At 47.0% G+C, this 15,835-nt stretch overlaps 1 protein-coding gene across 5 annotated transcripts in view; it reads left to right on the forward strand.

The window, feature by feature from the left end:
• The window catches only part of IL1R2 (interleukin 1 receptor type 2), a 37,363-nt gene that overhangs the window by 15,190 nt on the left and 6,338 nt on the right, over nucleotides 1–15,835 (forward strand). For 2 of the 5 annotated variants that reach the window (XM_006054061.3, XM_006054060.3), the window contains exons 2-6: nucleotides 3,024–3,151; nucleotides 4,100–4,358; nucleotides 6,351–6,531; nucleotides 9,971–10,142; nucleotides 13,081–13,143. In XM_006054061.3, the coding sequence (XP_006054123.3) occupies nucleotides 3,085–3,151; nucleotides 4,100–4,358; nucleotides 6,351–6,531; nucleotides 9,971–10,142; nucleotides 13,081–13,143 (742 nt within the window). In that variant the 5' untranslated portion in view covers nucleotides 3,024–3,084. Of the gene's footprint in view, nucleotides 1–1,608; nucleotides 2,056–2,335; nucleotides 2,594–3,023; nucleotides 3,152–4,099; nucleotides 4,359–6,350; nucleotides 6,532–9,970; nucleotides 10,143–13,080; nucleotides 13,144–15,835 lie in introns of those variants that run through there. The other 3 variants (XM_044925710.1, XM_044925709.1, XM_044925711.1) reach the window with 3 other exon arrangements.

Below are 15,835 nucleotides of genomic sequence, written 5' to 3' on the forward strand. Positions count from 1 at the left end.
GGGTTTAAACATCAACCCCATGTACTAGCTGTGAGATATTGGCCAAGCTACTTCACCTCTTTAATCTCTTCTACTCTGTCATCCACGGATTTGGAATGATCTCTGGGTCAGAAAGATCTCTGTGTCAATATCTTTGACTTCATTCATTTATTCACGTGTGTGGTATTAATTGTTGTTGTTCAGTTACTAAGCTGTATCTGACTTTTTGCAACCCCATGGACTGCAGCACACCATGATCCCCTATCCTTCACCATCTCCTGGAGTTTGCTCAAACTCATGTCCATTGAATCAATGATGCCATCCAACCATCTCATCCTCTGTCACCCCCTTCTCCTCATGCCTTCAATCTTTCCCACCATCAGGGTCTTTTCTAATGAGTCGGCTCTTCACATCAGGTGGCCAAACTATTGGAGCTTCGGTTTCAGCATCAATTCTTCCAATGAATATTCAGGGTTGCTTTCCTTTAGGATTGACTGGTTTGATCTCCTTGCTATCCAAGGGATTCTCAAGAGTCTTCTCTAGCTCCACAGTTCAAAACCATCAATTCTTCAGCCTTCTTTATGGTCCAGCTCTCACATCCGTACATGACTACTGGTATTGATTGTACGTGTGTTTAATTCCTATTTCTTTCAGTCCTCACTAGAGATCTCATGAGTCTGGCTAGGACCAGGACAACTAGGATGTGATTAGCTGTGTGTGTTAGTCACTCAGTTGTGTCTGACTCTTTGAGACCCCTTTGACTGTAGCCTTCCAGGCTCCTCTGTCCACAGGATTTCCCAGGCAAGAATACTGGAGTGGGTTGCCATTTCCTTCTCCAGGGGACCTTCCTGACCTGGGGATCGAACCTGGGTCTCCCACATTGTGGGCAGATTCCTTACCGTCTGAGCCACCAGGGAAGTCCCTGTCCAAAGAGGATAACAACATGGTAAATGTTGGGGTGACCTTTATGCTAAGTAAATGACCTAGTGAACCTTGGGTGGGGTTAGAGGTGAAGTTACAGGAATAGAAGCAGGATGAGCTGATGGTGAGACAGCCCAGGGTGGACACCCAGCTAAGGGGAAAGTCTCGGGTCCTCCATGTCACCTCGTGTCACCAGTAGGGGAGCTCAGGACACAGCTCTGAGCCCCCATCTTCTGATGGTTGCCCAGTGATGAGGTGGGGGAGGTTTCTAGAGTTCAAGGGTCACTTCTTCTGTCTGCCAACACTGCCCTGGCAAGCTAAGAGCCATGTGGGTTTACTGTGAGCCATTCTGAATGATATCTGTGCCAGGAATGGGGAACAAGCCAAACTCCTTCAAGAATATGAAGGTGGGTGCTGGCAAGGGTGTTTCTGTCTGGATTCATTCATCACTCCCAGCTCCCTAGCTGACTTTCAGGTGTGCACATTCCCTGGTACTTTCTGGAAGTGGGCACCATGTAGTCCATGAAAACTGAATAAGATGGAGCCTGTGTCCTCCTGGGCTTCCCAGGTGACTCAGTGGTAGAGAATCTGCCTGCCAATGCAGGAGATGTGGGTTCGCTCTTCCCCTGGGTTGGGAAGATCCCCTAGGAGAAGGCATGGCTACGCACTCCAGTTTTCTTGCCTGGAGAATACCATGGACAGAGGAGCCTGACAGGCTACAACCCATAGGGTCGCAAAGAGTGGGACACTGAGCCGCTGACACAATTGTCCTCAAATCTGTCCCCACCCCTGGGGTCCACAGGTGTGGTCCAAGGCCTGATGGCGCCCACTTCATTCCCTCCTGGGGAAACTCCTCCCTCTACAGGTGGGGTAATTTACCTGCCCCACAGATGGCAGGTTTGGCCACGTGTCTTGCTTTGGCCAATGGAATGTGGGCCAACAAGAGTGAGCTAGTTCTGAGCAAGCAAGGCCTCGCGTGCTTTTGCCCACGTTGTTTATGTTTTGCCATCACATGAGAACATCACCTCCCAGAAAGTCACTGGTCCAAGGAGAGGGAGACATCCATGGAGCTGACTTGGGTCCCACCTGAAGCTCGGAGCTGAGCCTAACCCAGCGTAATCTAGGTCGGCCAACCTCCATCTCACCCACAGACCTGTGAGCGAGAACGAAAGACTGGTGTTCTATGGCATGGGTTTGGGGCTGGCTTGTTAGCAGGATTGTTCTGGCAGTGGCTAGTGCTACAAGAGGCACCTGTGATAGAGTGTGAGCCGGACCAGGGGAGATGTGGAAGGTCCAGGGGGCAGGTGTGCGGGTCCCACGGGGGAGGTGCGGGAGGCCCGGGCTGGGGGGCGGGGAAGTACAGGGGCATCTGACACTCCAGCTTTGGGGAGGTTGATGGGGAGGAATGCTTTGTGAACTGGTGTAAAATATTCAGTTTTTGGCCCTCATTTTGCTTTTTCCTCTGGGATGCTCTAGACCACAGAATATATAGAATTCCTCAGGTTATGTCAGAATTGTGTGTAAAATAAGAGTTAATCCATAAAGACTGTAGCAAAAGTTCTCTGACAAGTTAAATATGAGGGCCTTCTGACCTTGTGATTCATTCACTCATCCCTCACTCAACAGACAGGAGTTAGGAAACGGCTCTGAACAAAATGAATTAGAATCCTGAGCACCTGAAGCTTACATGCTGGTGAGAAGAGACAAGGTTGATGATAAATGTCAAGAGAGCAATAGAGCTGGAAAGGAAAGATGGAGTGTTGGGGCAGAAGGGGGTGCAATTATGCGGGAAGGTTGGGGAAGACCTTGTGAAGAGTGGTGTTTGAGCCAAAACATTAGCAGTGGCCTTAGGTGGGGAACGAACCTCTTGGGCCGAGGAGCCGGGAGTGCTAAGGCACGTTTCAGGAGACTTAGGGTACAGAACTCCTATTTCAAGTGAAAATTGCCAGAGAGGAAGAACAGATTAAAAAATTGAGTTTTCTTGTTAAAAAAAAAAATCTAGGCTACAAGGTTTCTGTTGTCAGGTAAAAGCTCCAGAGACCATCCCGGGACCACCCTCACGGGTCCTCTCTTCTGGTGTGGTGGCTCCTGGTGATACCCGCTCCGTCTGTCTCCTCTGCTAGGCTCTGGTGTGCTGGACTGGCAGCCTCCCCTTCCTGTGTCCTCCAGAAGTTTCTGGGAGCCATGTTCCTCTTGTCTGTATTGATAATGGGTATGTCCACCTTCGCCGTGCAGTCTGAGGAGCACATGGGTAAGTAGTGACTCTCAGCTGGGAGGGCTTGCCTGCAGATTCTCTGGGGATGTTGTTGTTTAGTCACTAAGCTGACTCTTGGTGACCCCATAGACTGTAACCCGCCGGGCTCCTCCGTCCATGGGATTCTCCAGGCAAGAACACTGGAGTGGGTTGCCATTTTCTTCTCCAGGGGATCTTCTTGACCCAGGGATCAAACCCACGTCTCCTGCATTGGCAGGCATATTCTTTACCACTGAGCCACCTGGGGATAGGAGTTGCTTTTATCTAGGGAGTCTTTGTTGTTATCGAGAAGCAAGGTGTGGCCATCCATGCCTTGGTAGGAGACACAGTCTTCCCTTGCCGGTCTCCTCTGGTGGATGAGTTTGCTGTGGGCGTCAGTCACTCCTGCCAAAGGAACAAACCAAAGAGACTGTGCTTTTGCCCTTGATAAAAGGTGGCTTTGGATTTTTACCATCCAATGTGCTGGGACTAAGCTGAACTCAATCAAGATCAACTTTGAATGGCCAGCTGTCATAAAATAAAAAATAAGGCCAAACTTGAGACTTCCCTGGTGGCCCAGTAAGGTTAAGAGCTTGCCTTCCAATGCAAGGGCTGTGAGTTTGGTCCCTGGTCAGGGAGCTAAGATCTCACATGCCCCACAGCCAAAAATCCAAAACATAAAACAGAGACAGTATTGTAACAAATTCAGTAAAGACTTTAAAACTGGTCCACATTAAAAAAAAAAAAAATTCTTAAAAAAGACCAAAATTGTTTTGTTATCTTGTGAACCTAATTTAACTCTTCCCACCAAATGTAGATGGACCTTGTTAGCAGCCCTAATGTCATTATCTGGGAGCTTTGAGAGCATTGTGAGCTCTCAGATTTGTTGGTGGGGCCCCACATCCTCAGGGTACGTAGTGTGCCCGGAGAGACCCAAAACCTGACTGTGGATTCTCTGTCCTTCAGTGGCCGCAGGAAGCTGCCGATTTTACGGCAGGCACCCCAAAACAAGGTTCAAGGTAGAAGGGGAGCCTTTGGTCTTGACGTGCCCCCAGGTGCTCCACTGGGAGTCTACCAGCGCCCATGTCAACGTGACTTGGCGTAGAAATGACTCCGCCGTGGCAGTCCCAGGGGAAGAAGAGTCGCGTGTGTGGGTCCAAGACGGAGCTCTCTGGATCGTGCCAGCCTCCCAGGCAGACTCCGGCACCTACATCTGCACTGTCAGGTCAGCCCTTGGGGACAAGAAGAGGGGAGGGGGCTCCTCCACAACGGATGCTTGCATGGCATTGCCATAACAACCTGGACTTCCACATCCAGCCCATAGGTGGGAACCTACTTTCCGCCTGCCTCACTGTTCCTGAAATGCCTCCTAGCAGGGAGCCTGTCCCCAGACGTCTTCACGGTGCCCGTTCTCCCCTTCACTGAAGTCTTTGTCTAAGTATCACCTCTAGGAAGAGGATGTCCCTGGTTACTTTGTCTAGAGCGGGATTCCTGTCACTCTCTCTCCTGAACCTGTAGTTCTTTGTCTCCATCTGACACACATGTACTGGTTTGATGTATTTAAGGACTTGTCCACCCCGTTAGAACATACACTCCAGAGCGCAGGGACGTGGTTTGTTTTGTTCACTGCTGAATCCACAAGGACTTAAGGAATACATGCAGAACCCTGAGTAGGATTGGGGACGGGGGTGAGACTTTAGGAAGCAGTTAATCCAAATGCTTATGGGGCAGGGAGACCCAGGCTCATAAAGTTCTCCCAGGTGGTGGGTGTGGAGCTGAGGCTGGAACCCGCAGTTCCTGACATGGGACTTAGATCCCCCTTTTTTGTCCTGTTGCGTTTTTTCCTCTTTAATTGTGGCGACACAAGGATAATATAACATTTACCATTTTAACCTTTAAAAATTTTTTTTTTTTAATATTCAGCTGAATTTATTTTTATTTGTTTCTAAATTTTAACTGGAGTGTAGTTGCTTTAGGGCTTATCCAATGGCTCGGTGGGTAAAGAGTCTGCCTGCAGTACAGGAGACACAGGAGACGCGGGTTTGATTCATGGGTCGGGAAGATCCCCTGGAGGAGGAAATGGCAACCCACTCCAGTATTCTTGACTGAAAAACCTCACGGACAGAGGGACCTGGCAGACTCTAGTTCAAATGGTTGCAAAGAGCTGGACATGACAGAGTCACTAAGCACACGCAGCTGCTTTATGGTGTTGTGTCGGTCTCTGCTGTGCAGCAGGGGCAGCAGCTGTGCCTATGCATGCATCCACTCCCTTCTGGGCTTCTTCCCATTCAGGTCACCACGGAGCACTGAGTATGCTTCCTGCGCTATGCACTGTGTTCCCATCAATTGTCTACTTCACACATAGCATCAATATTGTATACGTGTCAATTGCAGTCTTCCAATTCTCTGTTTCTATTAATACCACCATTTTGCCTCTGCCTTTTCCCCAGTTCTAAGGTCTTGATAGAATGATGATATTGAGATTATTGTTAGACCAACCAAAAACCCAAACAAACTTACCAAGCTCATTTCCCCCATGCAGTACTGAAAAAAATACTTCACAGATCTTATCCAAAGATCGTAACAGTTTCCTGATATTTGATTTCAGTTGATACATGATTTCCAAGAGAAGTAAAGGGGATATTCTTTCTGTGGAAACAGTGGCTCTTCGGAAACAGCCTCTCCATCTGGATAAGGTTTCCTGGGCTAGGGATTTGGAGCATGCTGGGGCTGTGCTGAAGCACCCCCCAGAACGTGGGAGGGTGTAGACCCCTTTGAAGAGGACTTGGAGTTTCTTGTGTACATGTGCTAAGTCACTTCAGTCGTGTCTGACTCTTGGCAACCCATGGATTGTAGCCCGGTGGGCTCCTCTGTCCCTGGGATTCTCCAGGCAAGAATACTGGAGTGGGTTGCCATTTTCTTCTCCACTAAAAAGCTGGAATTTCTTCTTAGTGGCCTCGATGGCCTTGAAAGCAGGCTTGTGAAGGGTCCTTTGAGAAACATGCAGAATACATCACCATTCCTATATGGCAATTATGACGCGGTACTTCTTTTGCCCCCCAAAGATTTGGAAGGACAAGGGACAGAAATACGACAATACTAATGAGAAAAATACAGAATGAAGTATTCACTGAGATTGGGGAAGTTATTAATTTCATTTAGTTTTACTTTCATTCTGCCTTGCCATTTAGTATTCTTTTCTCCTCTTTTCAATCAGAAATGCGTCTTACTGTGACAAAATGTCCGTTGAGCTCAGGGTTTTCGAGAAGACAGACGCCTCCGTGCCTCTCATCTTCTACCCACAAATTATACCCTTGTCAGCCTCTGGGCTACTAGTTTGTCCTGATCTGAGCGAATTCATCGGTAACAGAACTGACGTGAGGATTCAGTGGTACAAGGTACGTCTCTAAAAGTTGCCATTTAATGAATACACGTTTGAAGAGCCATAGAAAAGACATAAAATACCCATTCTGAAGGCAATATGTTCACTCTTCTATTTCTGTTTTTTTTAAAAAGGACCATGATTAGTATATTCTATGCATCTTTATTAAGGCGTGAGTAAGCATCCTCAGATAGTGATTTGAAAAGACAGAGTGTGAAATGAATGCAGAATAAATAAAAGCTGAAGAAAGTAGCTTTTTACTCTATGCTGTGTCTATAGAAATTTAGAAAGAACTGTTTAACAACTTTATATACGTGTTAGTAGAGTTTTTGTAAAAGCACATGAAAGTTAGCCTTTGGGTTAAAGGAGTAAATATTGGTGTAAACACGATTCCCTATCTTGTTTGATAAATACCATTGTCAGCTCCCTTGTGTAGACCAGGGGTGGGCAAAAGACAGCCGCGGGCCAGTAGCTGCCGCTCCTTTGTTTGTTTTTTAACTTTTTATTTTGTATTGGAGTATATTTAATTAATGATGTTGTGATGGTTTCAGGTGGACAGCAAAGGGGCTCAGCCATACATACACATGTGTCCATTCTCCCCCAGACTCCCCCCCACCCCCCAGGCCGCCACGTCACATTGAGCAGAGTTCCCTGTGCTCTACAGTAGGCCCTTGTTATTATCCATTTTAAATATTAGCTGCTACTCAATTTTGGATGTTAACTATCCAGTTAAGGATAGTGTTCACATTTTTAAATGGTTTAAAAAATTAAAAGAAGACTATTATTTCATGACCTGTGAAAATGATATAAAACTCAAATCTCAGTGTCTGTAAGTAATGTTTTACTGAGACGTGCTCATTTGTCTCTGTGTTTTTATGGGGCAGTGACAACTGAGTTGAATAGTTGGACAGAAGATATGTGGCCTAAAATATTTACTTTCTGATTCTTTACAGAAAAAGTTTGCTGACCCCGATATAGACTGTGAGTTGATACTGAAAAGTACAGTTACTTTTTAAAAATGGATAGAAATGAACACTTCAGTAAAAAAGTAGGTTGACCAATTGACAAGCATTCTAACTGCAAAATAGCCATAGTATGTCAAGTTAATAGTGGAAACTTTTAAGTGATTTTCAGAGAAAATATTGAGTTGGCCAAAAAGTCCGTTCAGTTTTTTGTATAGGATGGCATGGCAAAGCCTAAACGACCTTTTTAATGAACCCGGTAAGTAGCCAGCTCTTATGAATTAGTCCGCCCAGTAGAGGAACTCTTGGTTTCGTCAAGTGAGAGATTTTGCCATAGAGGACAGAGCACCGGTTCTGGGGGTGACCAGTCTGGATTGGAAACCCTGCACCTTCAGTGACCTGTTGTCCAGCCTTGGTCAGCTTTTTTCCCTCTTTAACCTGTTTTCTCTGCAAGGGAGCAGTTCATCCCTCCCACCACCTGGGACTGTTTCGAGTTGACATGGAGCAAGTGTGTGAAACACCCTGGGCAGTGCTTGGTGTGTAAATGCGGGTGGACAGGGGCATCCTGGTAGCACTTAACGATGTCGGTTCCCGTCCTAAGAGTGCTGACCGTCGCCGAGCATGCACTGTGTCCAAGTCTGTTCTCAACTCCCCGACACGAACCCAGTGCAGGAGGGGCTGTTAACATCTCCATTTTATGGATTAGGAGAGGGAGACGCACAGATGTGAGTACTGTGCCCGAGGTCACTCAGCTGGCAGAGGGTGAAGTCAGACCTCTGACCATGGAGGCCAGAACGCACACATCCCTGGCACACGGGGAACCCTGGAGACGTGTAGACCCTGGAAGAACCATGTGGCTCTGCCCTGTTTTAACTTTTTAAACTTAATCAACACACTAGAGACTGTTCACATTTGAAGTACACTAATCAGAAACCCACACTCTGTGTGTGTGTGAGTCGCTCAGTCGTGTCCAACTCTTTGGGACCCAATGGACTGCAGCTGGCCAGGCTCCTCTGCCCATGGAATTCTCCAGACAAGAATACTGGAGTGGGCTGCCAGTTCCTGCTGCAGGGGATCTTCCTGACGCAGGGATCAAAACTGGTCTCCCACATTGCAGGCAGATTCTTTACATCTGAGCCCTGTTTGGGTTTGTTCATATTTGATCACATGTGTTGGGAATGATGAAATCTCTTTTTAATTAAGTATATTGTTCAATTAGACTTAATGAGTCATGTGGCTGACAAAGTCTTCCAGTTATGCCCATGTTCTCATTCAGAATAAGTCTGTGAACTGACTCAGGGTTCTGTTTGACGATTGCAATCGTCATGGTTTTGAAAGAGATGTTCCTGAGAACATTTTGTGCTCGTGAGGTATTTCCTCTGCTCTGCTCTGCAGTACCTTTGTCCAAAGTGCGGCTTCATGTCTCACACTCAGTTTTCTCTTACAAAATTTTCTCCATCTCTCCTAACTCTTTAACTAGAAATGATTCTTAATGTGATTACCGCAACATCAACTCTTGGGGGCATTCACCATGACTATATCATAGCACTCCTTTCTGGATGTTTCCCAGGGCCTATAGGCAGCAGTTAGGCCATAAATATATTTATATTTTAATGGCCTACTTTTTCAAAGAAGATAGTTTCTTTTTTTCCCGTTGTGCTGAAGCAAATGTGCTTTAAACCTTGTGGTTAAACAGACCCAGCCATTTATTACAAACTTTTTATTTTGTATTGGGGTATAGCCAACTCACAAAAATCTTGTGATAGTTTCATGTGGGCAGCGAAGGGACTCAGCCATACATAACGTGTATCCACTCTCCCCTAAACGCCTCTCCCATCCAGGCTGCCACATGACATTGAGCAGAGTTCCTTGTGTTAAATAGTAGGTCCTTGTTGGTTATCCATTTAAAGTATATCTGTGTGCACATGTCCATCCCAAACTCCCTAACTATCCTTCCCCCCATCCTTCCCCCCAGCAACTATAAGTTTGTTTTTTAGGTCTGTGAGTCTATTTCTTTTTTGTAAATAAGTTCATTTGTATCATTTCTTTTTAGAATCCCCATATAAGCAATGCCATATGATACTTCTCCTCTTTCTGACCTACTTCACTGAGTATGACAATCTCTAGCCCCATCCATGTTGCTACAAGTGGCATTATTTCATTCTTTTCAATCCAGCCATTTTATTTTATATGCTAACAAACTCCCTCTCCTCAAAATACAGAGAAAACCATGCCTCATAGGACAATATTTGCTAAGTGAATACCAAGCTGATTCTTGGGTTGCAAATTCAACAGTGATGCACAATACCGATGCTGTTCATAGCTTTTGAGATATCAGCTAGAATATAGTTTAACTTTTAAAAAAAACTTTTAATTTTTGCATTGGGATATAGCCGACGAGCAATGTTGTGAAAGCTTTTGGTAGACAATGAAGAGATTCAGCCGTACATATACAAGGATACAGTGTAACTTTGAAAACCATTTTCCCTTAAGGATTCTGTCCCTTTGGATCAAGACAACCAGAAGTTTCTCAATGTGAGGGGAACTCGCTTACTCGTAAACAATGTGTCCATGGAGGACGCAGGCTACTATACCTGTGCCATGACGTATGCCCACAAAGGCAGGCAATACAACATCACCAGGAATATCAAACTCCGAGTTAAGAGTGAGTACTTGCCATCAAGAAACCTCTGTACCCTGGTTCAGCAACAAGCATGGAAGGAAAAAATTAGGGCTCACGTAGAACTCTTGTTTACCCCCAGGTTGTTATTTCTTGATTGATTTTTTTAAAGAAATATTTTTAATTGAGGGAAAATTGCTTTACAATATTGGTTTGGTTTCATGTAGAATTCTTTGAGTGTCTTTGGTATGAGAGGAGAACAGATATGGCAAATCTCTTGGCACCAGGCTTATAAGACACTTGGAAGGATAGAAAGCTGGGTGATTTTATGAACAGTGAATCCCTGGGTAGTTGACAGGGTTCTAAGTCTGAAGTTAAAATATACACCACTAGAGGGAGCCTAACAGGAGTTCACTTGGAAGGTCCCTCCGCAAGGTCCGTTTGGAAGGCTTGCACCTCGAGGGCGAGTCATCAGAATCCAGTTGCCATAACTTTCTAGGATGTGCATGCGTGATCAGTTGGTGGGTCGTGTCCGACTCTTCGTGACCCCATGAACTGTAGCCCACCAGGCTCCTCTGTCCATGGGATTTCTCAAGCAAGGATACTGGAGTGGGTTCTCCTAATTCTAGGATACTAGGACTTTTTGGAGTTTTCAATGAGAAGTCTATACATTGGTATAGCTGGTGAAAAAATCTCTCTTTTTTGATCTTCCCCAAGCATGTCTAGCCTGAAGGCTCAGACGGTAAACAATCTTCCTGCAGTGCAGGAGACCCAGGTTCAATCCCTGGGTTGTGGAAATCCCCTGGATTTGGAAATGACAAGCCACTCCAGTATTCTTGCCTGGAGAATTCCATGGACAGAGGAGCCTGGTAGGCTACAGCCCAGGGTGTCACAGAGTCAGGCACGACTGAGAAAACTGAGTGACTAACACACAAGCGTGTCTCGTGGCCCTTGAAACCAGGATTTGAAATAGCAAGGGCGCGCATTACATGAGTTCTACCTGAAAATAATGTGTGAACAGCACTGATTAGCAAGTCAAGTTTGTTCACTGTTTCTTCCACGCCTCCTACGTGCTGGGCATCAAGCTTGGTGCACGAGGCACACAAGCGGTGAAGTCCTGGCCCCTGCTCTGGACAGTATGGTGCTTCTCTTAATTTTATACGCTGAATAACTACACAGTCGGGGTCTTTTCAGGGCTTCCCAGGTGGAACTAGTGGTAAAGAATCCGCCTGCCAATGCAGGAGATGCACGTGATGAGGGTTTGATCCCTGGGTCAGGAAGATCCCTTGGAGGAGGGACTCGCAACTCACTACAGTGTTCTTGCCTGGAGAATCCCATGGACAGAGGAGCCTGGCGGGCTACAGTCCATGGGGTTGCAAAGAGGTGGGCATGACTGAGCAAGTGAGCAGACACACACACACACACACACACACACACACACGGACATTTCAGATAGCTTTGAAACTATGTTCAGGCATATAATTAGTCTACGAAGGGAAAAGACTTTCTTCTCCCAGAGAATACAGAGATCCAGTCTTATTACAGGGGAAATCAAGTCTTCCATGAATGGAAATCTCTGTGTCTGGTGAGGATTCAATCGCATCAGCCCCTTGCTCCCCCGCAGAGGGGATCCCCTAGAATCCCGCCCCCCTCCACCGTTATCCTGTTCATGTGATACAGCACAGGAACACGAGGGGGCGCCAACCTACCTATTATCCTGTGTCCCGACCACACTGTGTCTCAGCCGTTTTCAAGGGTGGTCCTCCGCCAGCTGCGGCATCACTTGGGTACTCATCAGACACGCAGACTCTCAGGCCTCCTCCCAGACGTACTGAATAAGAAACAATGAGCAGCCCATGTTTAATAAGCTCCCAGGTGATCCTGACATGCCCTGGAGTTTCGACCCACGGATGTATCTCGTCCTTGGGGCATCTTTCTCCCCTGTCTGCCTCCCTGAAGCAGCCCTGTGATCTTGGAAGGAGGCGCAGGCTCCTGGTCGTGATCTCGGTCACAGTGGAGAAGCCGGCTGCTCTCTGGGCTCGCCGGGGATGCTGCCTAAAGCTTATCCCACTAGGGTTTCAGATGCTCTTTAGTGGAAGACATGAGGATGGAGCCGTGGTGGACATGGGCAGCCCTTCATCCACCCTTCGCTGTCCTTTCTGCCCCAGTTTAGATGCCCAGTTTCTTCAAGCTGCTGGGAGAACTGCCTCTTGGGGAGCTGGGCTCTGATTCCTCCACAAAGAGTCAATTTCCTCAATTACAAGCCCAGGTGGCCAAGCTGGGTTACCCCGTTTCTCTCTCAGTGTGGGGTTAGCAGGCTTCCCAGGTGGCCATTCCCAGTGGCACCCACCTGCCAATGCAGGAGTCTCAGGTTTGATCCCAGGGTCAGGAAGAGCCCCTGGAGGAGGGCATGTATTCTTGCCTGGAAAATTCCATGGACAGAGGAACCTGGTGGGCTACAGTCCATAGAGTCGCACAAAGTCTGACACAACTGAAGCGACTTAGCACACACACACGTGGGATTAGCATCACAAACAGGTGGTTCTGGATGTCGTGTGCCTTTTTTATTTTTCAGAAGTGACTCCAGGACTCTAGTGGCAGGTGTGGAGGGGGCTACTTTAGGGTGAGGAGCCTTTGAAGTAACACCCATCCCGTGGACATTGAGAACATTCCTGTTAAGGGTTCATTCAGAAAGCTGGGGAGTGGAATGGTTAATTGTTATCGCAGAGCATAGAACATCTGCGAGAGGAATGTGTGTATAACTGCGGCTTCTTCCAGTAATCTCTCTTCTGGGAAAAGCGTTGGCCAAAGAGCCTCAATTTTGTGGCTAGCCGGTTTCCTTTGCCAGACAAAAGCTGAGTCTCACAATGTCTGGCTCTGCTGCAAAAGAGAATTTAGCTAATTAGCTAAACAATAGACCCTGACCCTCAGCTCGCAATGAAGCGCTTCCTCATTGAATCTCCTTTCCTCCTGTCTTTCTCAGAAAGAGACGAGGAGACTATTCCTGTGATCATCTCTCCCCACCAGACCATCTCAGCCTCGCTGGGTAAGGACCATGTGACCCATGGGGGTGCCTGCAATCTCAAACCTGGGGCCCCGGGACCCCTGTGTCACCCACTGTGCCTGTCCTAGGGGATGCATGTCTCGGGTGGAGACCCTCCCTGCAAGAAATAACAATGTTGTTACCCCAGTGCGAATTAACAAGTGTGAGGGAACATTTTTCTTTGTCAAATGTTCATAGAAATGGCATTGTTGGGAAGCATGCATATTTAACTTCTTGAAAACTCTACCTACAAAAACACTCAATGTAAAAAATCAAAACATTCTAGTGGCCATTGTTAACTACATGAAAGGAATAATTGATGGCATGATGTCCCAGGCAGCAACTGAGGTGTATTTACAATATTAATAATTCACGTCACCAACATGTGGCTAATGCTGGCATTACACCCAAGGCTCAGACTGCCCTGCTGGCTCCCTGGAGACAGTTTCTTATGGCTTCCTATCAGGTCAGTGGGTCAAGGGAGGTAATGCTTGTCAGAGGTTTTCGTTTTTCACCCTTTCACTGTTCCGGCCAGCACACACTTTCTTATCAAACACTGTGAAGTCTAATAAGATGTCTTTCAATGCCAACATCAACCCTGTGGGATGGTCTTATTTCTCCCATTTTCCAGAAGAAAAGATGCCTGGGGTGAGGGTGGCGGGGGTCATTGCCTCAGTGTCTGTCAAAAAGTCTCAGTTGAGTCTGGCTGGGGTTCAGACTCAGGCCTGTGTGTCTGCGAGGCCTGCACCTTTTGTGTGTGTTTGTTTTTATATAATCGTTTTTTAGGTCTTATGCTCATTTATTAAACCCTGGCTGCAGAGTTCTATCTATCCATCTATCAATCACATGTCTATTGATCCATCAATCATTTATCTATCCATCCATCCATCCATCCATCCATCTATCTACCTACCTACCTATCTCTTCTGTTTGGTCTTAGGCTTATATTTTAAGGGCTTTCCTGGTGGCTCAGATGGTAAAGAATCTGCCTGCAATGCAGGAGACCTGGATTTGATCCCTGGATTGGGAAGATGCCCTGGAGAAGGGAATGACTACCCACTCCAGTATTCTTGAGGCTTCCCTGGTGGTTCAAACAGTATTCTCCAGTGTTCTTGCCTGGAGAAGCCCAGGCATGGAAGAGCCTGGTGGGCTACAGTCTGTGGGGTTGCAGAGTTGGACACAACTGAGCAACTAGCATTTATATTTTAAACTTTAATTGGTGACCATGGAGCCTAGGGGGGCTCTTGCAGATGCTAGGGTTGTGGTCTGACACCTGAGTTGCAGCTCCCAAGGCTATCTTGGCTCTCAGAAGAGCCTTCTGGAAGCCTGGGGCGGTGGGGACCCAGGTCAGTGCTGACCCTGGCTCCTCCATGTTCCCCAGCCCGCAAAACTGTACCTCCCACCCCGTTGCTTTGCACGCATGGATGTGCCTGGCAGAGTCACTTGTGGCTGGATTGAATGGGCTGCTTCTGCCTGAGAAATCTTTTAAGGTCAGAGAGGTGTGCAGGAAGAACAAAAGCAGGTTTTCTGAGCCTGAAGTGGGGCCAGGGGGGCTAAAGGCCATGCCCCAGGGAGGCCCATCACTCGAGGAAGATACGCATGGGAAGGATTTCTTCTTTTGTTCCCCACTTTGGTGACTAAAAAAAAAAACTTAGAGTGATTGAGGCAAGGGACTCAGGACCATCACGTCGCACAACTGTAGAAGGCACCCCTCATGTAAAACGCAGTGGCTTTTTCTTTTGAAAGAAGTTTTGATTTTGTATTGGGGTGTCGTCAATTAACAATGTTGTGATGGTTTCAGGTGAACAGAAGGGGCTCAGCCATGCACATACATGTGTCCATTCTCCCCCAACTCCCCTCCCCCCCAGGCTGCCACATGACATTGAGCAGAGTCCCCTGTGCTGTGCGGTAGGTCCTTGTTTGATCCATTTTAAATATCGCAGTGTGTACTTGTTCATCCCAAACTCCTTAACTATCCCTTCCCCCGCTTCTTCCCTGCAGCAACCGTAAGTTCAGTCTCTAAGTCTGTGAGCCTGTTTGTGTTTTGTAAGTTCATTTGTATCATTTCTTTTTACACTCCACATATAAGGGATGTCATGTAATATTCCTCCTTCTCTGTCTGACTCACTTCATTCCGCATGACAATCTCCAGGTCTATCCACATTGCTGCAAATGGAGTTATTTTGTTCTTTTATATGGCTTAGTGATAGTCCATTGTATATATGTGCCACATCTTTGGGCTTCCCTGGTGGCTCGGATGGTAAAGAATCTGCCTGCAATGCAGATTCAATCCCTGGGTCAAAAAGATTAACCTGGAGACGGGAATGGAAACCCACTCTAGTGTTCTTGCCTAGAGAGTCCCATGAACAGAGGAGCCTGGCGAACTACAGTCTGTAGGGTCACAAAGAGTCAGACACGACTGAGCAACTCACACACACACACACACAATATTCCCTTGTATATATGTACCACATCCTCTTTATCCATTCCTCTGTGGACAGTTAGGTGACTTCCATGTCCTGGCTATTGTAAATGGTGCAGCAGTGAACACTGAGGTGCTTGCATCCTTTTGGACTATGAATGTAAAACACAGTGACCTTTGAAAGGGTTAATCGCAGATGAGCACGACCTGGGTGGAGAGCGCCCTGGGCAAACAGGAGAGCCGAGACCAGCAGTGGGCAAAGAGAATGCACAC

The sequence above is a fragment of the Bubalus bubalis genome, chromosome 12, assembly GCF_019923935.1.
Source record: "Bubalus bubalis isolate 160015118507 breed Murrah chromosome 12, NDDB_SH_1, whole genome shotgun sequence".
Lineage (NCBI taxonomy): Eukaryota > Metazoa > Chordata > Mammalia > Artiodactyla > Bovidae > Bubalus > Bubalus bubalis.